The sequence below is a fragment of the Trichechus manatus genome, unplaced genomic scaffold, assembly GCF_000243295.1.
Source record: "Trichechus manatus latirostris isolate Lorelei unplaced genomic scaffold, TriManLat1.0 scaffold00040, whole genome shotgun sequence".
Classification (NCBI taxonomy): Eukaryota; Metazoa; Chordata; class Mammalia; order Sirenia; family Trichechidae; genus Trichechus; species Trichechus manatus.
The window spans coordinates 12,398,699-12,423,483 of NW_004443976.1; the positions used below are offsets into that span (position 1 = coordinate 12,398,699).

The 24,785-nt window shown below is 54.6% G+C and overlaps 1 protein-coding gene across 4 annotated transcripts; it reads left to right on the top strand.

Annotated features, from left to right (window-relative positions):
* Positions 1-853: 853 nt before the first annotated feature.
* DLG4 (discs large MAGUK scaffold protein 4) lies at positions 854-24,785 on the top strand. 4 transcript variants are annotated; one of them, XM_004376058.1, is made up of 22 exons: positions 854-872; positions 1,071-1,169; positions 1,374-1,414; positions 10,336-10,401; positions 13,882-13,935; positions 14,078-14,134; positions 14,343-14,467; positions 14,565-14,734; positions 14,834-14,970; positions 15,101-15,245; positions 18,757-19,052; positions 19,192-19,294; positions 19,424-19,538; positions 20,701-20,877; positions 21,192-21,228; positions 21,320-21,347; positions 21,467-21,514; positions 21,591-21,692; positions 22,011-22,183; positions 23,142-23,251; positions 23,774-23,865; positions 24,096-24,785. In XM_004376058.1, the coding sequence occupies exons 1-22, from the start codon at positions 854-856 to the stop codon at positions 24,200-24,202; spliced, it is 2,301 nt and encodes a 766-aa protein (XP_004376115.1). In that variant the 3' UTR covers positions 24,203-24,785. The 4 variants fall into 4 exon arrangements, with proteins under 4 accessions (XP_004376115.1, XP_012410939.1, XP_004376116.1 ...); XM_012555485.1 differs by having other exon boundaries at positions 14,084-14,134; XM_004376059.2 differs by lacking the exons at positions 854-872; positions 1,071-1,169; positions 1,374-1,414 and adding an exon at positions 2,004-2,514 and having other exon boundaries at positions 14,084-14,134.

Here is a 24,785-nt window from a genome sequence, read left to right on the forward strand (position 1 = left end):
GGGAGGAGCTTAGGCGACTGCATCCAGAGAGATGGAGGGTAGACTGAAGGTAGGACTTCCCAGGAGGAGTTAGAAGGGAGAGATGTGTAAGATGAACGCCAAAGGCAGAGGCTAGGAAGATGAGTCTTTAAGGTCTTTTGTGAAATCCATCTCTTTCCATCAAAACAAAAGGGAAGGAAATGGTAGGTGAGGGACTGAAACCGAGGTGTGATGGTCCCAAACTTATATATAACTTATATATCCTCCTTAGATCTAGAAGGTGTCACTAATTCTTCAAATAGCTAAAATTTCACAGTAGGAGGGACCCTCTGGGCTCACTGCCTCTCCTTTAGGGCTGCTGAGACTTTCTAATCATCTCTCTGTCTCTCTGCCCTCTGGTCCTTCCAAAGACCATTGCGCCCAGGCTAGAACTCTAGGCAGATAGCCGTGTCCCAGACCTGAGAAGAACTGTAGGAGTTCTCGAGTCCCTCCTTTCTCCCCCGCTTCTCCAGCCCTGGGTCTGGGTCGAGAAGTTCCTGGTAATTTATAGCCCTCTTCCCACAATTCCCACTGGGGACAGGCCCAGGAGGGGAAAGAGCTGGGCTCTGCTTTTCCTTTGTGTTGCAGGAGCCTCCTTGTAGGGAGACGCTCTTTCCAAGACCCTCAGGAAAGTGTGGCTAAATTATGATTGGTTATGGGAAGAGGGGGCCAGGGTGTTGGATAGTTGGTAGTGGTGCGTGGGGACCTGGGGAAGGATGGAACAGCCAGCGGATCAGGTCAGTTCAGAGACTACACAGCGGCTAAAATTGGGTCAGGAGAAGGCAGCTCAACCCCAATCTGGGGGGATTAGGGAGATTAAAGTGAGAGAAGAGAGATGTCGGAGAGACCAAGAGGTGAAAGACAGGGGTTCTTGTAGGGAGGCCCAGGAGTATGCTAGGGGGCTGGGACTCTGGGATCCTTCTCTCCAATCTTTCCATGGGGTCTGGGGTGAAAGGGCAAAGGGTGGGGAAGATGAGGTGAGTGTTTGTGTGGCTCTCTCTCTGGGCTGGTCTCTTTCTGGCCCCAATCCTCCCTCACTTGCATTTTACCAGCTCCCAGGTCAGCTCTCTGGCTCCTGGCCCCTCCACTACTGCGATGGGCACCCCCGCTCCTCACGGTGCTACACAGTGACCTCTTCCAGGCCTTGCTGGGTGAGTAGCCCCAATTTTCTGAGGGATAGAGTTGGAAGGGACTGAGCTGGGCCTCTGAAAGCAGTCATGGACTTCAGGGCCAGTTTGGGGCCCCTGCAGGTTTCTCCACCAGTGTTGACAGCCTTACCAGAGAGCAAGATGATGGCACAGGTGGTTGAGAAGCCCGGGGTGGAGGAGGGTAACTCAGTTCTGTTTCTGTGACAGACATCCTGGACTATTATGAGGCCTCCATCTCAGAGAGTCAGGTAAGGGGGAGAGTGCCTGGCTTTCTGAGGGAGCAGGCAGGCTGGAGGGTTGAGGAAAGTATTGCTAATATTACACTGAGACTTGGGGTCCCGGGTGAGAAAATCCTGGTCCGTGGCCTGGGGGCTTGGGGACACTGAGAACGTACTTGCTCCCATCCTTTAGCCCTTATTTCTCTTGCTTCCCCCTTTTCTCTGGCTGCCCCAATTTCAGGCACTAAAGAGTTCAGGACATAGTTACCGTTCTACTGGGAACCCTGAGGGAAAACCAGGCCCCCAGGGATTCCCTCCTGCCAGCCCCTCCTTCCCCCTACCCCCCACCATGGTCTCCTGCCTGTCTTTGAACAACCATGGGTGTTACCAGCCCAACTCTGGGTGCTTCCTGCGCTAAGAAATGAAATCCCTCCCCATTGTCTTTGCTGTCATCGCTGGTGGCTGGCCAGGTCTCCATGTTTGCCTCAGGGCCTCTCTGCTTCTGCTTCTAGCTCCTTTCCCATTATCCGGGTTCCTGCCAGCACCGAAGGAGTTAACGCTGCCAAGGCACCCCCCCCCCATTCTCGCTCTTCGCTCCCTCCTTCCCCCTGCTTCCTCTCTCCTCCTCTCTCCCTTTCCCTCCTCGGCTCCACGGCTCCCTCGGCCGCTGCCGCCTCCAACCCCCCCACCCCACTCCCCCGCCACGGCCCCTAGCCCCTGGCCGTTAGGCAAGACTCCCCCAACCCCGGGGCTCCCTGAAATCCAGTTCCCCTCCCCCATCCCAGCTCATGCCCCAGCCCCCGAACCCCGGGGCTGCCAGCCCCCGCTGCCCCCGCCCCTCCTGAGAATCGGGGTGAGCTCCCCAAGCCCCCTCCCCTCCACTGGGGACCCCTTTTTAGGGCCCCCTTCCCCTCCCTCCCACGCTCCCCTACCCTTCCCTTCTCCAACCTCCTCCTTCCCCTCTCACCCCTCCCCCCATCCTGGCCCCCCCTGCAAAAGTGGGGTGCGGAGGGGGGAGGGGTGAGAACCCGCGGAGGGGAGGAACGAAACTCCGATGAAGTCAGAGCCCCTTACCCGCCACCGCGGCCAGGCCCCCCAACATGGACTGTCTCTGTATAGTGACAACCAAGGTAAGCGTGATGGGGGGGCTATGAACTGGGGGAGGGTAACGAGTTTGTGGGGAGGGGTTAGACGGGCCTAATCTGGGGGTGGCGGCCCTGGAGTGCGAGCATCAGAAGTAAGATGTATTTGGGGATCATAATTTAGTTTTGGGGTTCACATATCAGAAAAAGCTGGGTTTGGCCACAGGTGCCCTCTGGAGTGATCGTTTTGTACCTGTAGAGAAATGGAAAATTTAGGGTATTCCATGGTTGTGGGAGGGTCTAGTGGATTTGGGGGTTCACCAGTGATGCTGCTGGAGACTTATTTAACGAGAAGCCTAGCTCACATGGGAGGCTTGTCGTGGATGTTGGAAGGTGGGCTACGTGTGTGTGGGGGGTCCTCTTCCCTCCCGGGGACAAGCTGGCTTCCAGGTGCCTTGTCCAATTTTGGGGGGCTCTTGTGCGTGGGGATAGAAGGTTATTGGTTGTGAGTTCCTGACTGGTCTGGGGGTGTCAGCTGGTAGGGAAGGGGTGGGCCTTCAGGCTATAGAACAAGATACATTTGGGGATGCACCCTCAATTTGAGGGCACTGTTAATTTTGGGATTTGATCATATGGAATGGGAATAGCTGAGAGCTGTCAGAGGGCTGGGGCCTGATATGGGATCACCTGAGGGAATAGACCAGGGGGGGTTAGGATTTCGGGTACCCTCATGGGGGGTGGAGGTTGCAGCAGCAGTGGTTGCCAGCTCCTGAGGAGGAAGACGAGAGGTTTGGGGAGAGAGGGGATTTAAGAAGAGGGATCAGGTGGGTAGTCTGAAATTTAGGGTGGCCCAGGCAGATGCCCAGTATCCCCATCTCCTCCTACACTGCGTCTACCCCTGGTTGAGAAAGAGGAAGAGCAGATGGAGGGGAATGTTCCTGCTACCCCCTGACTCTTGGGATCAAGATCAGGGAGGACACCTGGCATTAAGAGTCCCTGAAGACTCCTGACCTAGGTTACTGTAGTGAAAATGAGGAGGAGGAGGACAGGCTGGCAGCAGCAAGGATCTGTATCAGGGTGTCCCTGGAAAGGGCAGGAGATCATGGATGGGGAGGGCAAACAAGCTCCTGGTGGGATGCAGAATACCTAGGTAGGTCTTTGCTGGGAGACTCTGGGGCTGGAAGGCTAGATGCTTGGTGTGTAGAGGGAGGCTTAGGTGAGTGGCAGGCAGCTGGGGGCTGGGGGGTGGGACGGGAAGTGGGGGCCGGGGGAGGCAGGGTCCTGTGAGTCACAGGCTGGGGAGGGGGTTATATTTAGTGGGAACTGCAGCTTCTCAGGGGAGGGAGCTGAGGACACACATGTTCTTTGCCACAAACTCACACATGTGTGTACACATGCATTGTGCAGGTTTGAGCATGGATGGAAGAAGATGGGGGACCGAGGACCTTTCAGGTCCAGAGCCCCTGCCCCCTCGCCAGGGCCTCTTGCTTGTACTGCCATTCTGTAAGCTTGGGGCTTTCTCCCAGGCTGCTGCCTACCCCCCCCCCGGCAGTTTCAGTAGATTTTTTGTGCCTCAGTTTCTCTGACCCAGTCTGCTTTAATGCCTGTCCGATCCTCTGCTCTTCCTGTCTCCTTGCCTTAGCCTGCCCCTTGGTCTTAGGCTCCCTGGCTGTGGTTCTCTACGTACTGGTGTTCATAGAAAACCTGTTTGGAATGTGACTCTGCTTCCAACACGTGAACGTACATATGCGAGCGAGGGTGAGGTGCTTGCCTGCACTGGTAGCTATTATCAGAAGGGCCTATTCATCCCCGCTGTTGACTCCTACTTCTCCGATGGAGTGCAGGGTTGGGCATCCTGGAAGGGAGTAGGCTTGCACAGAGAGGGTCATGCATTTGGGGTCTTACAGAGGTGTGGAGACCCGGGCTTGCCACATTCCTTGGCTGGAAAACTTGTCAGCCTTGGGATGGTGGGGACTTCGACTCCCAGAAGGCCGTGAGGCACAAGCTCCGTCAGTGTTAGAGGGTTACCGCCAATGGCGCTTTTGGGAGTTGTGGTCCAACTCTATCCAGGGCGGTGGAGGGTAGCTTAGGAGGAGCCAGCAGGGGGCACACGGTTCCTGTTCCCCCAAAATGATGGGTAGGGTTGGGAGCGCTCGGGCTTTGCGGTCGTTGAGCTCCCCAGCTCCGTCTGAAAGCACTCCATCTTTCATTGCCTATATTTAGGCTCCTGCCGCAGATATTTAAGAAACACTGAATGCCTACTACGTGCCAGACCCTATGCAGACTCTACCTTTTTATAGCTATCACTTATTCTAACTTCGTGCCTATATCTTTGCCGGTATCTCTCGGTCTCTGAGCATCTCTTTCTCCCACTCCGCCCCCGTCCCTCCCCTCTTCTCCCTTAGTTGCTGCCGCCGTTGCCATGGTAACCGGCGACGACTGAAGTTACGTGGCCGACTTGAGGGCAGGGCGAGGGTGGCAGAGGGCGGAGCAGAACAAGTGGGGGAGGGAGGAAAGTGGGGAAAAGACCCAGGGTATTTGGCCAGAACCCTGGAGACGAAGCGGTTAAGCCCTCCGGGTGGTCCTTATTGGACAAAGCTAAGATGCTGGGGGCGGGGCAGTGTGGCCAACGGCCTCATTCATTGGCCGACAGGGGCGTGGCGGAGGGGCAGTGTAGGCGAGGCCGGGGGAGCGAATGGGCGGGAAGTGGACGGAGGCGTGGTCTCTTGGAGGCAGGTGGGCGGAGTCTGACTTACTCTATCGAAGGAGGCTGGGGCAACAACCTCGGAAAGGGGCGGGGCATGGGGCTGGGCTACCTGATCAAATGAGGGCGGGGCTGATCCGGGAGGGGAGTGGCGTGGTCCTCTTGTGTCCCAGGGAGGGAGGGTTTGAGGGGTTTGTTGTCTAAGCAACTGTGGGGCGCGGGGGTCTTTGGAAAGGAGAATCCGGGGGCTGGGAGATCTGACGTTTCAATTTTCCTAAGATGGAGGCCTGTTCAGATTTCACCAGAGCACCCCTCCTACCTCAGCTGTATGTTCCAGGGAGACCGTTTCTAGGCGACAGCAAAGTCCTTGATTGCTGCGTTGCCAGGCAACGGAGAAACGGAAAATGGAGGGAAAAAGGAAATGGGGGATGGAGGAGGGTCTTAATGGGCCCTAGCGCCCGCTGGTGGAGAACTAGGGCCTGTGCATTTTCTACTCTAGAAAGAATTGCGAGTCCAGCCCCCTACGCAGTGGCTTTCTCCTAGGATTGAAGCCTTCTATCCAGATATGAAACTAGGGCATTGAAGGGTCATCCTGGAGGGCGCATCTAACAGTTGCGGACCAACGGGAAGAGAGGGACTATGGGCAAGATTCTAGGGAAGTCGTCGTCTCTCCGACTGCCATGTGTGGGCATTTTAGGGAAGCCAGACAGCAAATCTGAGGAGACCCTACAGGGTTTTAAGGGCTGGAAATGTGGCGTTCAATGGGAATATTTGGAAGAGAGTCTTTCAAGTTAGTTTTTTGGGAGAAAATGGGAGCCTGCGAAGAGACCTGAGGCAATCGGTTTTTGGGGTGTTGTGTGTGGAAGATTTGTAGGTCACTGCAAATTGCAGACCAGAGCTTACTATGGTGAATATTTTTGAGACTTGGGTGTAGGGGAGATATATTTGGGAGCATATCCAGTCAGGAATTCTGAATCATGGAGGGGGTGTTGAGATGTAGGGAGGGCAGTCTGAAAAGGGAGTAATCTATGAACTTGGGAGGTGAAGAAAAGGAATAGAGACATATCTCTTAATTTAAGGATGTGGGAAGAAATTGAAGAAATTGCAATTAAATTTGGAGGGCCAGCTTTAAGTTAGAGTAATATTCCTTGAAACTGGAGTCTGGTGGTATTGGGGACTGGTATATTAGAAAGTCATGAATATCTTATTAAATTCGGGGATTTTTACAAGGGGCCTCAAATAATTTTGAGGGCTTCCTATTTGGATGTTTGCATTAGAATTAGGTAACATTGGCACTAATTTCAAAGTCTCTGTTAGTGGATTAGGGGATAGATAAGATTTAGAAAGGGATAATTTAAGGGATATATTAATCTGATTGCACAAGAAGGATCTATGACCCCTTAAAATCTTGTAGAAGCATTGTTCTGGCTGTCAGATGGGCTTGGACTGCAGGGGAGGACTGTGCTGGTTACAGTGGGAGACGTTTTGGAATCTGGGGGGATGCTGTCCACATTAACAGTCATTGAGGGGGACGCTGGTGGGAGAGGTAGTTTAGATCCCTTGAGGGTCCTTGTGAAGTGAGAGAGAAATGCTGCTTCTTTCTCTGTCCTCTAGGAGTCCAGTAATGGTGAGAGCTCCAGTGAGGTTTTGGACCGGTTAGGGAGCCTCGGGATTTTGACGGTGGGGGATTAGGTGGAATAAGGGGTCCCTGAGAACCTCAGAGATGAATTGGTGATTTTTAGGAGTATCTTTATTTGCAGAGGGGTTGGAATAGGAGTATAACAGATAAACAGCTGGAACCAGGGAAGTTGGTGGCTAAGAGGGTCTCCCCGCCACCCTCTCCCATCGTGACGCTTTCCCGCACTGCGCAGGCGCCGCTCCCCTCCTCCCCCCTCCCTCGGGCCGCAGCCTCCAGTCGCCGCGGCCGCCGCAGCCCCCGCCCCTCTGCCCCTCCCCCTCCCCTACCCCGGGACCCTTGCTATCCCACCCACCCCTTCCCCTCAATCCCCCTCCCCTTCTCCATGTCGGCTCGGAACAGATTCGCCTCCATGTGTCTCTGCGTGGTACGTGCCGCGGTATGGGCTCCGGCCCCGTTCCCCTCTTCCCGGACCCCTCAAATCTCGGGGTGCAAGCTTCAAGTGCTGTAGCTCTTCCCTCTGCTTGGTGCGGGGTCTCTGGGTTGCACCTTCTCGCGGACAGGCGCAGTGGGTCGCCCCTCATTATCATCCACTTTCAATCACACCCCTCTCTTTTGGGGGTGCAAGCCTCGGTTCCAGGTCATTCTGTGCACCTGGGGCTCTCGTGCGGAGGGGTCAAGGAAACAACAGCGACTGTCTGTATCCCCCAGGCCTTTCACTTGTGTTATGTCCTAATATATTGGGGGTGCAGACTTGGTCCCAATCGCATCTGAGCTGTCACGGGTCAGGGCCCTGAGTCCCAGTGGGGTAAAAAGGGGAGGGTCTCCCTTTCCTGCCTGCCCTGCTTTAGTTGTCCTGTAAACCAGGACTGAGGTGCTGAACAGAACTACCCCGACCCCCAAGTTTGCAGTTTCAGAACTACTTTGCCCCACCCCCACCCCCACCCCCAGATGTTTTTCTTTTTTTTTCTTACTACATGTACATCAAAAATTTCCATGGACTGAACATAGGCCCTAACCTCTTCCAGACACATTCTGGGATCACTGGTACCCTTTTGTTGCTCTTCATTTCCCTCCTATTGTCTCCCAATCCGAAGAAGTCTTTTTCTCAGTTCCAGAGTGCCCCCCCCACACACACCCCGCATGGGAGTGGGGTGGGAGAGGTGTTTGGGGTCTCACTGTGATAAAAGTTTACCTTCATTTTCTCTGTAGAATGAATGATGAAGTGTCCGTCTTTATGCTTCCATTTCCTTTAGGTGCACCCTGACATTTTTTCAGATTCAGGAATTTTTTCTGTGAGGTGGGGTGAAGATGGAGGAGGGTTGGGCTCAAAACCTCCCCCAGGCTTCGAAATTTGCTAGCCCTGCTTCACGTAACACACAGGGTGAGAAAAGTCCCTGGGTGGTGCAAGCAGTTTGCTATCGCCTGCTAACCTAAAGGTTGGCAGTTCGAACCTATCCAGCCACTCTGCAGAAGAAAGGCCTGGTGAACTGCTTCTGTAAAGATTATAGCCAAGAAAACCCTGTGGAGCAGTTCTACTGTATAACACATGGGGTCGCCATGATTTGGAACAGACTCAGCTGTGGATTTTATTAGGTGAGGTGAGAAAGGAGAGCTGCGTCCTCCCCTCTTCTCTGGACCCCTCAGTTTCGGGGCACTGTCCCTCAGCTGTGCTCTGTCCAGCCTGAAGACCACCTTCTCTGGGTGTAGAATGAACAGCCTCTTTCAGTTCATAGAAATCTATTACCTAAGACAGCGCAGACTTTGAGGAGGGCTATTGATCACACCAGATCCCTGGTGGTACAGTGGTTAAGAGCTTGGCTGCTAACCAAAAGGTCAGCAGTTCAGATCCACCAGGCACTCCTTGTAAACCCTATGGGGGAAGTTCTCCTCTGTCCCATAGGCTTGCTACGAGTTGGAATCGACTCGACGGCAGTGGGTTTTATACTGCCTTTATTTTCTCTTCTTGTATCTCTACTTTTTGTGCCAATGGTATTTAAACTTGGAGTTCAGGCATCTCTCTCCAAGTCTGTGGCTCAAGAATAGACTCTGTCTTGGTGAGCCCCTGTTTTATTTCTTTAAGTCTCTTCAGCCAAGGTGCTTCTTGGTTCTAGTTGTCTCTCTGTCCTGGGTTTGAGAGTCTTCATGTGGACAGCACCATTTCCCTCTCATTCTCTTATTGAACCTTGAGTCTACAGCCAAAGTTGGGTTACCTCCTCAGCCTTGCTTCATCATCCTCAGAGTTTTCAGAACCATCTTTTAGAATCAGGCATTGACCTTGATAAGCTAACTCCAGTTTGATCCTGCAACTGTTGACCTCCAAGTGCTGGGTACTCTCAGGTTCTCAAAAATCTTTGGGACAGAAATTTTGCCTTCACTTTCTACGCGTATGTACTGGGGGGTATGTTCTGTCTTTTTCAGTCCCCGAGGGAGCCCTGTATGTGGTACTCTACTTCCCCTTTGCTGAGCTTGGAGTTTGGGCAGCCAGCTCCTGAGGAGGGCAGAGGCAGATGTGGAAGAACACAGCCAAGTTGCCCCCCTTCGCTGCTGTTTCCATCTGCCCTTTTCCTCTGTGGCCCCCAGTTAATCTTGTTTACTGGTTTCTCTATTAAGTTAACACCAGAGGCCTTTGAGATGGCAGGTGGTTAGTTGGGTAGTTAGGGGTCATGATTGGGTCTTTCATCCCATAAGGCTGAGGGAGAGCTGGGAATTCACTCTGAGGTTCAGCACTCTACCCCCTGCCCCAGTCAGGGAACCTGGCACCCATTCCTGCCCCCATCCTGAGCCCGACTGCTTCTGTTCCTCCCCTGTCTTCCCCCACCCCCTTCCAATATATCCGAATTAGCTTGCTGGGCTGTGGGCTGTTGTAGGGGTGGAGGCCAGTGGAGGAAGAGCCAGACAGGCCTTGGCGTGTCTTGCTTGGGGGGCTGAGGCCAAGTCCCTTCTAGGTGAGGGGCTTGACTGCTGACCCTGCTTCGGACGTGCAAGATGCTGGAGAGACAGTGGCTCTAGGGGGAGAAGCGGCAGTGAAATGCAGAGCCAGAGCAGCTACTGGAGTATGAGAGGAGAATGGTTGGGAAATGGAAGTTAGGAAGGGGAGTGGGATTAAGATGATGAGGGGAGCGATATGAGACCTAGAGAATAGGGGCACAAGTGACAGAGGAGCTGGAGATCTGAGAGGATGGAGGGACCCAGAGATGAAGGCCGGGGGAAGGGGTGAAGAAACCGACCTGCCTAAGGGGACTATGCGGAGGTGGAGGGCCAGGGTCCTAGGATGTGAGGAGTTGGGGGATGCAGCTGGGATGTGGGGAGAGATGAGAAGTGCTGAGGCCCTGGCGGGAGAGGGGGCTGTCGGGAGGGTGGAGAGAGGGGAGCCAATGGGCTGAAGGAGAGGGAGGGGGAGGAGCTGGTCAGGCCCCAGGGCCTTCCGCACTGCACTGGCTGGGGGAAGAGGAGGCGGCCAGGGCGGGCAGCCTGGAGCCTGAGGCACTGGGCCGGCCCCCAGTGACACCTCCGTCCCCATCCCCAGAAATACCGCTACCAAGATGAAGACACGCCCCCTCTGGAGCACAGCCCGGCCCACCTCCCCAACCAGGTAAAGGCCCCCGAGCTGGCGCACGTGTTGGAGAGGAACTTGTCCCACCTCGAGGCCGTCCATGGGGTCGTGGGCCACGCCCACCTCTCCCCCCTCAAGGTAGGAGACACTGGCGGCCCCCTCCCCAGTGTGGCCCTCGGAGCCTCGGAGCCTCGGAGCTGCAACAGCCCCCAAGGGCCGGTAGGGTAGGGTGAGAGCCATGGGAGGGAAGCAGGGATTGGGGAGGGTTGTCTGGGGCTTGAGCTCCTGGGGCCTGGGGGAGGGGGCATTTGGGGGGCTGGAAACACCTTGGTCCCACAGAGGAGAAACAGAGGCCAGGCAAGTGGGAGGGGGTGCTGGGCCTAAAGCTGGTGATGTGTGTGTGTTGAGATGTGTGTGCCCCCCAGGATGTCCCCCAAGTCCCTAACCTCCTCATTCCTTTACACCCCCACTTCCGTTCCAGTTTTCTGTGTCCAGAGCTGTGTTCAGACCTCCTGCTGCCCTCATTCGCTCTTGTCCCTTACCCGCCTCCTCCCCCCACCCCTCTGGGCCTAGCTCTCCCTGTCCCTGCATCTCCAGCCCTTTCCATCTGTCTGGTCTGAGACTTTGCGTCCTGGGGCCTTTCTGCCTCTGTCCACTGCCCCAGCCTTTGCTCCCTCCTCGCCTCTGCGCGGTTCCCTCCCCACTGGCTGGCTGGCTGGTTCTTGATGCTGTCTCTCTCTTCCTCCCACGCACTCGCCTTCTCCCTACCAATTCCCAGCTCCGGCCTCTGCAGCCGCTCGTCCTCTCCCAGTTACCCCTTCTCTACTCATCTCTATCTTCTCTCCTTTCCTCCTCCCCTACACCCTTCCTCTTGAGCTCTCACCTCCACCCCTAACTTCTTCCTGTGCCCCTTCTTGTCTCCCATTATTATTCTCACCACTTGTTTCCGCTTCTCCCCCTTCTCTGTGCTCACAGTCTGTTTCCCTCCTCCAGCCCTGGGAGGCCTTGTTGCCGAGCTCCTCCATTCTCCAGTCCTTTCTGTCTTCTTCCCCCTTCAGGCTCCTCTCCCTGGGGCCCAGGATGGGGAGGGAGGACTGGACAGTACCGAGGAGGTTGTGAGATCGAGAAGAGCCTTGTGGGCTGGGTTGCGAGATCTCCGGATGTTGAGGGATGCCCTGGGAAGGGGGAGGTTGCTGACATTTCACAAAGAAGATGAGGAGGAGATTTCTGAGCCAGTGGGTGAAGGAGGCAGGGAGGGGGCAGCCGGAGGTCCTGGTGTAAGAAGGAGGTGACAGGAGAGGGCATGGAGGGAGGTAGAGAGACCGTTATTGGGCATTTAGAGAAAGGGGGAGACTACAGAGGAGTATGAGGTCCTGTGGCAGGGGACAGACAGGGGTAAGCCTGGAATCAGGAAAGCAAGGCGCTGGAGATGGGGTGGAGTATTCCTGTGAGAGCCCAGAGGGGAGGGGGCTGCAGGGAGTGAGGGAAGGAATACAAGAGATGCTTTTTGCAAGGTGAGGCCATTTCATCCCCTGGGAGGAGGAAAATCGGAGAAGGGAGTCTTGGGGGGTGGTGGTTAGTTCAGTGCTAGGGAGTGTTGGAATCAGAGCTCAGGAAGCCAAGGGAAGTGGAGGGAGAGACTGGAGGCCTGAAGTGTGGGAGGGAGGCCTCAGGATAGGGGCCTGAGTTGGGGGACAGGGGAAGCCCTGATTCTCAGAGGAGGTGGGGTGTGGGTTGAGAAGTGAAGGAGTGTGACTTAGGGATAGAATCTTGAGGTTTGGAGATGGGGTAAGGGAGGACGGTGCTGATCTCTCTGGGAATCAAATTGGGATGGAGGATGAGGGCAGGTGCTTGATAAGGACTGGGGCTGGAGGGCGGGAGAGGGACAGGGAAGGGGATGGAGGATGAGATGGGGTGGAGGATGGAGGTTGGGGTTGGAAGATGGAAATTGAAGGGTGGGAACAGGGATTAGGACAGGGCTGGAGATGGAGAGTGTAGGGTGGAGGTAGAGACAGGGATGGGAAGCAGATGGACGTAGTCATGGATGAAGGCTGGGGCTTGGGTAAGGAGGTTCTAGAAGTGTGGGGATGGGGATTGAGGACGGGGTATGGAATGGAGGGACGTGTGGATGAGATTTTGGCAGCCAGTGGATATTGGTTGGGCAGCAGCATTTGTTGAGATTTGAGGGGTCAGAAGATGGTGTTAATAGATTTTTGAGTATGAAATGTAATATAAAAAAGAGTCGGTGGTTGTTAGGAAAGACGAGGGACCCTTTTGGAGGGTGAGAGGGAAGGAGATGGGGGAAAATTGTGATGAGTGCCTCGCGCTTGGTAGGCTCCAAATGAATATTTGCTTAAGGAGGAAATAGGCTGGGGACCCCGGAAGGTGGCTCTTGGCGGCCTCCCTCCATTGCCGTAGAGATATGGCTTCGGTTACCCTGGCAATTGGGGAAGCCCCTAGGACCGGCCTGAAGTTGGCCCCGCCCCGGAGTCTACTGCCCCCGCTGCGTCGAGGCGACTGACGTCAGGGACCTGGGCACGCCCCACTTTAACCCTTTCCTGAATGCCTTGGGGGAGGGAGTGGATGAGGAGGCTAGGACCCGGATGTCTTTCACCACTCCCCCTTTCCTGACGTCCTTTGCACTGCGTAGGGTGGGGGGCGTGGGGGAGGGAGGAAGGGAGGTTATTCGGGATGCGCTGGGCCCACAAACCTCTTCGGCCCAGACTGCTCTCCGCCTGGCTAACGGGGGGCGGGGCCCAGGGAAGGAGAGGTGGGGCTAACATCTCTGCCTTCGGGAGTCTGGTCGCCCCTAGGGCACGCCCCAGCCCCCGCCTGTTGTCCTGACGACAGAGCCTCCAGGAGGTGGGTCTCTGGAGGTGGGTCTCTTCAGGCCTTGGCTGGGCTTAGATACCGTTGCTAGGCAACAGGATCCCTAGAGGAAGGGGTGGATTGGATGGCTGGTGGGTGAGAAGGAAGGAGGGGCCTGCAGCTGGGGGAACCCCAGATTCCTGGGCCCCAGGATTTGGGGCAAATGTGTGTGAAGGTGAGGGGCAAATTGGGGGAGGGTTATGAAGATATCTGGGTGTAGGTGGGGGGAGAGGGACGGAGGTGGGGACAGGAAGAAGGGCAGGGCCCTGTGGACATGGATACTGAGGTATATGTGTGTAGCACATCAGGCATGTAACACCCTGTGGTGTTACATCCGGTGAGAAGCTTCCTGCCCCCTCTCCTGAGTCTCTCCCCCCCATTACCATCTGCTGCTCCCCTCTCTGTCTGGCTGTCTCTCCCTTCCCGTTCTCATCCACCTCCTTCCACGCTCAGGGGCCTGAGCTGGGCCACGCTGGATCGGTGCACGTGTGCAGCTGTGCTTGTGTATGGAAGGTGGTTGAGGAGCTCCCGTGGTGCTGGATGGGGCTTGGCTAAGAGGCTAAAGGGGAGCCAGGCTGGTGGGACCCTCGGTTAGTGGCTCCCTCTCGAGCCAGGGCTCAGGCAGTGTGTCCTCTCCTTGTTCCCTCACAGGCCAATTCTCCCCCAGTGATTGTCAACACAGATACCCTAGAAGCCCCGGGATATGTGAGTTGTTTACATTTTGGGTCTGGGGCTATTGCAGAGGAAGGGGGAAGAAAGAGAGGGTCTGGCCCCAGCAGCAGGGTTGGGCAGCTTGATGAGGGGAATGTCTGTCTCACTGTCCTTGTGTTTCTGGCCCGTGCTGGAGTTGCAGGTGAACGGGACTGAGGGGGAGATGGAATACGAGGAGATCACGTTGGAAAGGGTGAGCAGGCTCCTCTGGCCAGGTCCCCTTGGCCCCCCGTCTGGGCCTCTCTCTCTGCCTCTCTCTCTGCCTGTGTTTTCTATGTGGCCACCTCCTTACCCTGGTCCTTTCTGCTCTGACCTCAGCTTGCCAGCCCCTTCCCCTCCCCACTCACCATGCCAGAGTGGGCAGTGAGGGGAGCTGATCATCTTCCCCTCCCTCTGCCCAGGGTAACTCAGGTCTGGGCTTCAGCATCGCAGGTGGCACTGACAACCCACACATCGGTGACGACCCATCCATTTTCATCACCAAGATCATTCCTGGCGGGGCTGCAGCCCAGGACGGTCGCCTCAGGTGGGGAGAGGAGACAGGGGTGAGGAGGGCAATTCCCTCAGGGGGAGGGCCAGGGCAGCAGGACTCTCCTGGCTCAGGCCTACCTTGCCACCCCCAGGGTCAATGACAGCATCCTGTTTGTAAATGAAGTGGATGTGCGGGAGGTGACCCACTCAGCGGCGGTGGAGGCCCTCAAAGAGGCAGGTTCCATCGTCCGCCTCTATGTTATGCGCCGGAAGCCCCCAGCTGAGAAGATCATGGAGATCAAGCTCATCAAGGGGCCTAAAGGTAATAACACCCTTTGTCCCTACCTCCGTCTCAACTGTACTCTGCCCCAGCTCCTTCCCAGATACCTGGGCACCCACTTCTGCCTTCCCCTCCATCCAGGTCTTGGCTTCAGCATCGCAGGGGGCGTCGGGAACCAGCACATCCCCGGAGATAATAGCATCTATGTAACGAAGATCATCGAAGGGGGAGCTGCTCACAAGGACGGGAGGTTGCAGATTGGGGACAAGATCCTGGCGGTGAGGACCGCCATCCCTTTTCCAGCCCAGACCTGAGTTGTACCTGCTGGCTCTGGGCAGGCTCAGGCTTCCTCTTCATCCTGCCCCCAGTTCATCTGCCCTGTCTGAGCTCTGCTTCCCTTGCCTTCAGGTCAACAGCGTGGGGCTGGAGGACGTCATGCACGAGGATGCCGTGGCAGCCCTGAAGAACACGTATGATGTTGTCTACCTAAAGGTGGCCAAGCCCAGCAATGCCTACCTGAGCGACAGCTATGCTCCCCCAGACATCACAACCTGTGAGAGCCCTTCAAACCCCAGAACTCCCCATGTCCCATCCCACTTACCCTGCGGTATCCAATCCCATGACATCCCCGTGACCGTTCCCCGTCAGGTAGTCCCCATGCAATGTCCACAACCTCTGATATGTCCTGTGATTGGAGAAGAGATGGAAAATCAGTCACCATAAGAGAGCTAAGAAAGGTTGTCAACAATCTCTCCCCCAGAAGGCACTAGGCCCAGATGGTTTTATGGCTAGTTTTTATCAACCCCTCAAGGACTAGATAATTCTTATGCTCTTGTACAGCATAGGAAAAGATAAAAAACATTCACGTTTCATCTTGTAAGGCAGTTCAAATGTTGACAAATATAACGTCCAACAAGACAAGCATAGACTGAATTTGCTTATGAACAGCGTTGCAGAAGCTTACAATAACATAGTAGCAAACCAAACACAGCAGCATGTTAAGGGAATAACATTGTTACAAAGTAGGGTTTGTTTCAGAAAACAAAAGGTGGTTGAGTATTAGGAAAACGTTTTCATTATGATTCATTACATTAAGAAGTTAAGAGAGAAAAACTATAAGATCATTTCAAATGGATGTGAGAAAGGCATTTGATGAAATTCAAAATCTGTTTTCCGATGAAAACTCTTTGTAAACTAAGAAGTTTTCGTTAACATGATGAAGAGCAGTTATCAGAAACCAACAGTAAACATGTATCTCATAATGATCAAATCCTATAAGTGTGTGTTCCTTAGGTTAGTAATGAGGCAAAGACACCTGTTGTCCGTGTGTTATTCTGCTTTGTTTTAGAGCAGGCTTTCTCAACTTTGGTACTATTGACATTTTTGGACTAGGTAGTTCTTTTGGAGTCCTTGGGTGGTGCAAATGGTTAATGTGCTCGGCTGCTAACTGAAAGGTTGAAGGAGCAAGTCCACCCAGAGGTGCCTCGGAAGAAAGGCCTGGTGATCTACTTCTGAAAAATCAGCGATTGAAAATTCTATGGAGCACAGTTCTACTCTGCACACAATGGGGTTGCCATGAGTCGGAATCAACCCAGTGGCAACTGGTTTTTAATTGTTTGTTGTGAGGGCTGTCCTGTGCATTGTGGGATGTTTAACAGCATCCCTGGCCCCCTCCACCAGATGACAGTGGTAACTCCACCCCCTCCCCACATCCAGTCATAACAGTCAAAAATGTCTTCAGACATTGTCATATGTCCCATGGGGAGCAAAATCACCCCTGGTTGAGAACCACTTCTTTAGAGATTTCAGGCAGTGCAGCAAGACAAGAAGAATAAATACATATTATATTTAAAAAGGGAGAAACAAAATTATCCTTATTTGTCAGTCATATTATTGTTCCTCTAGGTTAAAATCCAAGCGCATTACTGAAAACCTTAGAAATACTATGGGAGGTTAAAAATGTGGCCATATGTAAGATAAATAACAAGAATTAGTAACTCCCAAGTGATAAGAAAATGTAATGGGAAAAATGATCCCATTCACTATAGAAAAAAATTTTATAAAATTTTTAGAAATAGAAGCTTTACACGGAATGTGTAAGATTTATGTGAAGAAAATGATGACGCTTTACTGAAGGACTTAAAAAAAAAGACTGAAAAATGGGGAGTCACACCATGTTTCTAGGTGGGAAAACTTAATACGCTAAAGATCTCCACCCTCTCCAAATTAATCCATATGTTTTATGCAATCCTAATCAGAATTTTATGCCCCCCACCCCCAAACTTGACAGGTTATTCTAAAGTTCAGCTGGAAAAATACATTTGGGAGAACAGCTAAGAAATTTTTGAAAAAGAATAATGAGGTGTGACTACTCCTAAAGCGTAGTGTTAAACCGTGTTAAAATCGCGTGGAATTATTTCTAAATAGCATAACCTACGGAAAGGAATTGTGGCTCATTGGAGAAGGGGCCAGTTCCAGATCTGGGCCAAGAAATATACAAGAGCTTGTAACATTGTGTCATATTAGAAGGGAAGGAAGCTATCCAAGATGACTAGGGTCATGTCAAAGACACAGGCCAAAGCAAAGGAGTTCTGACTGGCCAGGACGGAGCAATTTGAGTATAAAGAGAATATTAATTTTGTTTCCTCAAAACTCATTAAATATGTTAAAATCCATGAGATTATAATGATACCAAAAAATAATTGGTCAGCTTTGGAGATTACTAGGGAAAGTTGGTAAAGGGAAGGAGTCAGGTATTTATTCCTCCTTCCCTGCTCAAACTGCAACTTACCACCAAACAAAAAAAAAAACCTGTGCTGTCAAGTCGATTCTGACTCACAGCGACCCTATAGGACAGAGTAGAACTGCCCTATATGGTTTCCAAGGCTGTGAATCTTTACAGAAACCAAGTGCCGCATCTTTCTCCTGTGGAATGGCTGGTAGGTTTGAACTGCTGACCTTTTGGTTAGCAGCCAAGCACTTTAACCACTGTGCTACCAGGGCTCCTTAAACTGCACCTTAGAGTAACCAAATGGTTGACGTGAGAAAGTTCTTTATACAAGAACTCCCACTATTAAATGCCCTTCCCCTAAAAAATAAAAGATAGAAGTAGAATATCACCAGACAGTTAAGTACTTGGCTACTAGACAAAAGATTGGCAGTTCGAAACCACCTAGAGGTGCCTCGGAAGAAAGGCCTGGTGATCTGCTTCCAAAAGGTCACAGCCATGAAAACCCTATGGAGTGCAGTTCTACTCTGAAAGCATGGGCTCACCCTGAGTTAGAATCAACTCGTCGGCAACTGGTTTGGTTTTTTTTTTTTTTAAATTAATGAGATATCAGAACCAGGCAGTGAGCATCAGTGGCTGCTAAAGCTGCCAAGTAAAAGGCCGATGGGGGACTTTATATTGAATGGATCAGGCTGACAACACCCAACCTACTGATTAATCCTAACAGAGCAAAAAGACAACCAGACAGGATTGCATGCTGCTATTGTGATCCCCTAGGAACTACACAGCATCACCTATGAAGTATACTTACCAAAAAAAAATTGAAATTTGAATCTGGTGAAGCCTCTAGAATGAACTACCAGTTTATAGGAAATAAAAGAGCAGAAAACATGTTAAATGGCACCACGTGGATGCACTCCGTAATTTCCCTATTAGAATTTCCCTAATTGACAAGTGACCTAGTTTTTTCAGCAAATGAATGGCCAAGGGGTTAAAAAAAAAGAGGGAAGAATTTTATAGATTAAGAGATTTGAGAGACAAGCAACCAAAAGAAAATCCAGAAAGTGCAGTATGAATATTTCCCTTTGACTTCACCATCCCTGGCATACCCAAGACCTGTAACTCCCTAGGAGAACCAGCCTCTGATATCACCTGTGGTTTCCCGACCCCTAACATTTCTGTGGTCCTGATGTCTCCTTTCCCACCCCTCTTCTAGGCTCTTTGGCAGAATTACTTCCCCATAACCTGAGTCTGGTTACCTAGGGAGAAGGTGGGGTGCTGGGTACTCCCTGTCCATGCATTGCCATTTCATCCCTCCTCCCACATCTTCCCTCAGCATATTCCCAGCACCTAGACAATGAGATCAGTCACAGCAGCTACCTGGGCACCGAGTACCCCACAGCCATGACCCCCACTTCCCCTCGGCGCTACTCCCCAGTGGCCAAGGACCTGCTGGGGGAGGAGGACATTCCCCGAGAACCGAGGCGGATTGTGATCCACCGGGGCTCCACGGGCCTGGGCTTCAACATCGTGGGTGGCGAGGACGGTGAAGGCATCTTCATCTCCTTCATCCTGGCCGGAGGCCCTGCAGACCTCAGTGGAGAGCTGCGGAAGGGGGACCAGATCCTCTCGGTGAGGAGGGCCTGCCCCCTGCCTGCATGGGTAGAACCCAGAGCTCTTGGGGAGGGTCTTGCGTGGGCTGAAGCCTGGCTGGACTTCTGCCTCCCCTTGGCCCTGTCTCCAGCATCCCAGCCACTCCTCCTCTCTCTAGGTCAACAGTGTTGACCTCCGCAATGCCAGCCATGAGCAGGCTGCCATTGCCCTGAAGAACGCAGGTCAGACGGTCACCATCATCGCTCAGTATAAACCAGAAGGTACCAAGCCTGGAGCGCCCCTGCTTGTGAGCTGAGATGACCCTCAGAATGCTGCCTCCTCTGCTGGAGGCTTCTGAGGGGGCTGCTGCTGCATGGGCCAGAGCTCAGGAGCTTTCTTGTCCTCCTCAGAGTACAGCCGCTTCGAGGCCAAGATCCACGACCTTCGGGAACAGCTCATGAATAGCAGCCTGGGCTCAGGGACGGCCTCCCTACGGAGCAACCCCAAGAGGGGTTTCTATATCAGGTCAGAGGCTTTTTGGGCCCCCTGATTCCTCCTCACTCTGGCCTGCCTCTGTACCTCAGCCAGCTCTGTCCCTAAACCCTGCCTGGCTGCCAGTCCCCCGTCAGGCCTGACCCAGTTTGTGCGTGGGTGTGGGCGGGGCTGCCGGCGGGGCTGTGCATGTTAGCGTTTTGTAACACTGGATGGGAAAACAGCCGCTGCCCAAGTATCCCAACTGCCTTCCAGCCCCTGGTCATCCTGGCACTTCTCTAAGGACTGGTGACTGCCCCTCAGTCTGGCAACTAGGAGGTTAATGCCCGGCAGAGCAGGGGGCTCTCAGGACCCTGGTGCTGGTTAACTGTTTTGGTTGTTGCCCTGCCTCTGCATTCTGTGGGCTGTCCAGGGGACACGGACAGCGACTCCCTTGTGTCTGCCTCTTGGACTCTTCAGTGGCATTTTGCACAGCACGTCCCACACTGCACACGTTGTTTTTCTCCTGTGTGCGTGTTTTCCCATCCACTGAATGGCACCACAGTTGCTCCAGACACCTGCTCAACTTGGCCGTCCCTTCCCACTGGGACCCAGAGGCTCCCCACGGTCATCCAGTTCTGACGCCCAGTGATTCCAGATGATCCTGGAGTCTCTTCCCTTCTAGTCCTGTTGCTAGAGCTTCTGAACCTTTGCTGCCTCTGTGGCTGTGCCTCTTGTCCTGACCCCAGTTGCGATTTATTGACATGAATTTGTTATTGACAAGGATAACCAAAGTTTGCAAATGATTGGGTTTTTTTTCGTATTAGTTTGAGCAGTGCGAGGCTATCCTTGTGACGTGTGACACGTACACGTATTTCCAGCTGCTTTCTTGAGGAGAGAGTGGGGCTCTAGCTCTCACTGTGTAGATTGCGGAGTCCATAGCCTTTCTGATCCCTGACACCGTGTGAGTGATGTGGCTAACGTTACAATGTTACAGTAGGGTGTTTGTCCCTACACGTGGTTCCAGGGTTTCTCAGAATCCCTGTGCCCATGGCAGTGACGTCATCAGCCCCTGCTGTGCTCCAGACACCCTCCCAGAATCTCGGGGCTGGACTCTCAGAGCAGCTGGACCCCCTGGCCAGCCTCCTGTGCCCTGTCCTTCCCACCCTTCTGGCAGCCTCAGCCAGGCTCTGACCAACGGCCTTTTGCCCCCCAGGGCCCTGTTTGATTACGACAAGACCAAGGACTGCGGCTTTCTGAGCCAGGCTCTGAGCTTCCGCTTTGGGGATGTACTGCATGTGATTGATGCCAGTGATGAGGAGTGGTGGCAGGCACGGCGGGTCCACTCTGACAGTGAGACTGACGACATTGGCTTTATCCCCAGCAAACGACGGTGAGGCTCCCAGGGCCTGGGCCCCTCCACCTCCCTGCCCCAGGCACTGTAGTTCCCAGGCCCCCTTCGGTGGGCAGCCAGTAGGGGATGGATGTGCCCTCTGACCTCTTGGGGGTCTGTCTGCTGGGCCCTTCTGGGGACTATGACTTCTGTGAGACTTTGGGGCAGATGACTTCTCATTCAGGAGCATGGGGGCCCAGGGGCTGCTGGGTTATCAGCTGATGGGTGGGGTTATGAGCTTGTCTAGAGGGTGGGGGCCAGTAGGGTTCCTCACTGGGCATTTCCCTACCCCACTCCCTCTGTGTATCTCACAGGGTCGAGCGACGGGAGTGGTCACGGTTAAAGGCCAAGGTAGGTGGAGGAGGGGATGAGCTTGAGTGGAAGAGTGGGGGGCTCATGGGGCTGAGGTCTAACCAACTGCATGGTCTTCTTTTTCTTCTAGGATTGGGGCTCCAATTCTGGATCACAAGGTAGGTACAAAACTTGGGGAGAGAGGAGCCCTGAGCTTCTCTTGACACCCTCAGGAAGGTGGAACAGGGGCGCAGAGTCCCCTGTCACAGCCCCTCACAGACCCCCTGCCTCCCACCAGGTCGAGAAGACTCGGTTCTGAGTTATGAGACGGTGACACAGATGGAAGGTGAGCCCCAGCCTTGGCCCAGCACCCCCTGCTCCCTCACCTCTGTTCTCTGCTGAGCCGGGCTCTCTCTCCTCAGTGCACTATGCGCGCCCCATCATCATCCTCGGGCCCACCAAGGACCGCGCCAACGATGACCTTCTCTCCGAGTTCCCTGACAAGTTTGGATCCTGTGTTCCCCGTGAGTGCTGGGTCTGTGGATGGAGGTGGGAGGTGAGCATGGGGTGGGGAGGGCCAAGGAACACCACCCACGGGGCCATAGGCAGAGCCACCTGTAGCTTCTCCGCCACCCTCACAGTCCACAGTAGCCATCCCCAGGCCAGCGACTCGGTGACCCCCGTGGTGCTGGGTGAGGTGGTTCGATCCCCCTCCATCTTCGTCTGCCCTGCAGCTCTCCTTCCACTGAAGGACCAGCTGGGCAGTGTGGGGTTGATGGAGGCGGGCTTCGGGCTGGAGGGATGGTGGTTAGATCTCTGGGGGGTGGGTGACTTCCTGGCAGATACCACACGGCCCAAGCGGGAGTATGAGATAGATGGCCGGGATTACCACTTTGTGTCGTCCCGGGAGAAAATGGAGAAGGACATTCAGGCACACAAGTTCATCGAGGCCGGCCAGTACAACAGCCACCTGTATGGGACCAGCGTCCAGTCTGTGCGAGAGGTGGCGGAGCAGGTAAGATGTGGCGGGCACCCGGTCCTCTTCCTCTCCCCTCTCCCCACCCCACCGCCTTCCTCAGCTCTCTCTAACTCTCTTTCTCTCTGTCTCTTTCCCTGCTGGGTCTCGGCTCCGTTCCGCTCCTCCACCTCCTTCTCCTCTTGGGCAACTCTGTCTGACCGCGTGCTCCCTCATGTCCCCCACTTCCCTCTCGTCCTGACCCCAAACTCCCCACCACCATCTGTCCCCGTTCTCTCCTCCCCATCCCCCCACCGTGCCCCACTTCTCCCCTCTTCCTGTGGCCTTGTCTTGGGTGGCTTGGCATCCCACCGCACTCCCTCCCTCTCTCCTTACTTTCCCCTTTGGCCTCCCTCCTCTCCCTGTGCCTTGGCCTGGGGTCCCCACTACCCTCGCCCACTCGTCTGCTGACACCTTTTCCCTGCTGCTCCCCACCTTGCCCGCCCTTCCTCCACGGCTCCTCCTTTCTCCATCTGCCTCCCCTCTCTCCCATCTGTCTCTCCTTATTCCTTCCATCTGTCTGTCCTCTGTCTGTCCTCCCCTCCCTCCTCCCTCTATCCTACTTCTTTTCTTTTTCCTTGGCTTTCTTTACCCACCTGTGCCATTTCTGCCTCCCACACCTCCGCCCCTCTCACCGCCACCCCCTTGTGCCCCTGCTCTGTCACCATCTTTTGGGGTCCCTCCCTGCCTGTTCCTCACCTCTCCTCTACTCCACCTCTACTTTTCTCCCCCTCGGGCTTGGCCTCCTTCACTCTCCGGCTTCCCCTTTCCTTTTTCTGTCTGTCCATACCTACTTCTCACCCTGACTCTGCCCACCTGTCTTTTGACATCCATGTCACTTTCCTTTTGGCCAACCTCCCACTCCCCACCTTTCCACGTACTGCGTCCTGTCCTGGCACCTCTGCTGTCCTTCTCCGCCACCTGCTGGTCCCCTTCCGCCCACCCTACCTGCCCCCAGGGGAAACACTGCATCCTCGATGTCTCGGCCAATGCCGTGCGGCGGCTGCAGGCGGCCCACCTGCACCCTATCGCCATCTTCATCCGCCCCCGCTCCCTGGAGAATGTGCTGTGAGTACGGTCCCAGGGGACCTCCCCTCCACTCCCCCACGTCCGTGGCCCCTGGCCTCAGAAGGCTTCTGCTAGACCTCTCCCCTCAGAACCCTGGACAGCGGCTCCAGCAGCCCTTGAGGTGCATCTGCACAGAGATGGGAACGCAGAGGACATAGGGGATCTCAGGCCTTCCCTCCTCTCCTGTCCTGGGCAGGACTACAACTCCCAGCAGCACATGGGACTCATTCCACATGGACAGCCAGGGCCTCAGGCTGCTGGCAGTTGGAGTCTGAATTCCTCTGTGGGGCTTAAGACTGGAAGGATGAGGCTCTGGAGAGGTCCCTGGAGTAGTAGCTGCACTGACTGGGGTGGGTCGTGGGTGGTGGTCATCTCTGGCCCCAGAGGATGTTGGGAACTGTATTTTTTGCCATGTGCTCCCAATAAGAAAATACTGCTTGCAACTTAACCTCCCTGGAGGAGGGAGGTGTAAAAGGCAGGATGGGCCCCCTCTCAGCTCCGTGTCTCATTCACTCTTCACAGAGAGATTAACAAGAGGATCACAGAGGAGCAAGCCCGAAAAGCCTTCGACAGAGCCACCAAGCTGGAGCAGGAATTCACAGAGTGCTTCTCAGGTGAGGCCACAGGAGGCTGTTGCCAGCTCAGGTGGCGCCTTTGTGCACATTCGAAAAAGGTGCCCTCGCTAGATGCACGGTTTAGGAAAAGGTGCCCTCTCTGGGTGGGTGCAGCTCCACAGGTATGTGGCTGGGAGACTCAGAAAAAGGCACCTCTTCCTCCGGGCTGAGGCACCCCCTTGGCCGGACGCCCTCTGGCACCGTCTTCACCCCTGTCTGTCTGCTCCCAGCCATCGTGGAGGGTGACAGCTTCGAGGAGATTTACCACAAGGTGAAGCGTGTCATCGAGGACCTCTCAGGCCCCTACATCTGGGTCCCAGCCCGAGAGAGACTCTGATCCTGCCTGGCTTGGCCTGGACTCGCCTGCCTCCACCGCCCGGGCCCCTGGTCTGGACTGAATTGCCCAAGCCCTTCACGCCCCCAGCCTCCCTCCCACCCCTTCTTATTTATTTCCTTTCTAACTGGATCCAGCCCACTGGAGGGGGGAGACTCCTCTGCATGTATTCCCGTGCCCCAGAACTGGGCTCCTGAACCCCAGGAACTTGGGGCCTGGGGGATGCCGGGCTCCTGGTCCTGAGCCCTTGCTCCTCAGCACCCCCACCCCTGCCCGCCCCCGACGCACACACAGACCCACCGGGGGCCACCTGCCCTCCCCATTTCTCCCACACACATTCCAGAAGTCAGGGGCCCCCCAAGGAGCGCCCTCTGCAGGAACGCAGGCCACAGGCCTCCACTCTCTCCCGAGGCAGGGTCTGGGGCCTCCCCTGCCCCCATCATAACTCCCATGTCCCTTGAGTTCTCATTTATTTTTTCCATTTTTTTCCTCAAAGGTGGTTTTTGGGGGAATCCGTGGGGGGACCTCCACTGTGGGCCCCCTGCCTTCCACATACCCCCACCTTTTTTCTTTGCCGGTTTGCATG

Coding starts and splice junctions, on each gene's coding strand:
- DLG4 (XM_004376058.1), top strand. Junction 21,229..21,319: donor GGTCACGGTTAAAGGCCAAG/GTAGGTGGAGGA, acceptor TTTTTCTTCTAG/GATTGGGGCTCCAATTCTGG. Junction 21,693..22,010: donor GTTTGGATCCTGTGTTCCCC/GTGAGTGCTGGG, acceptor ACTTCCTGGCAG/ATACCACACGGCCCAAGCGG.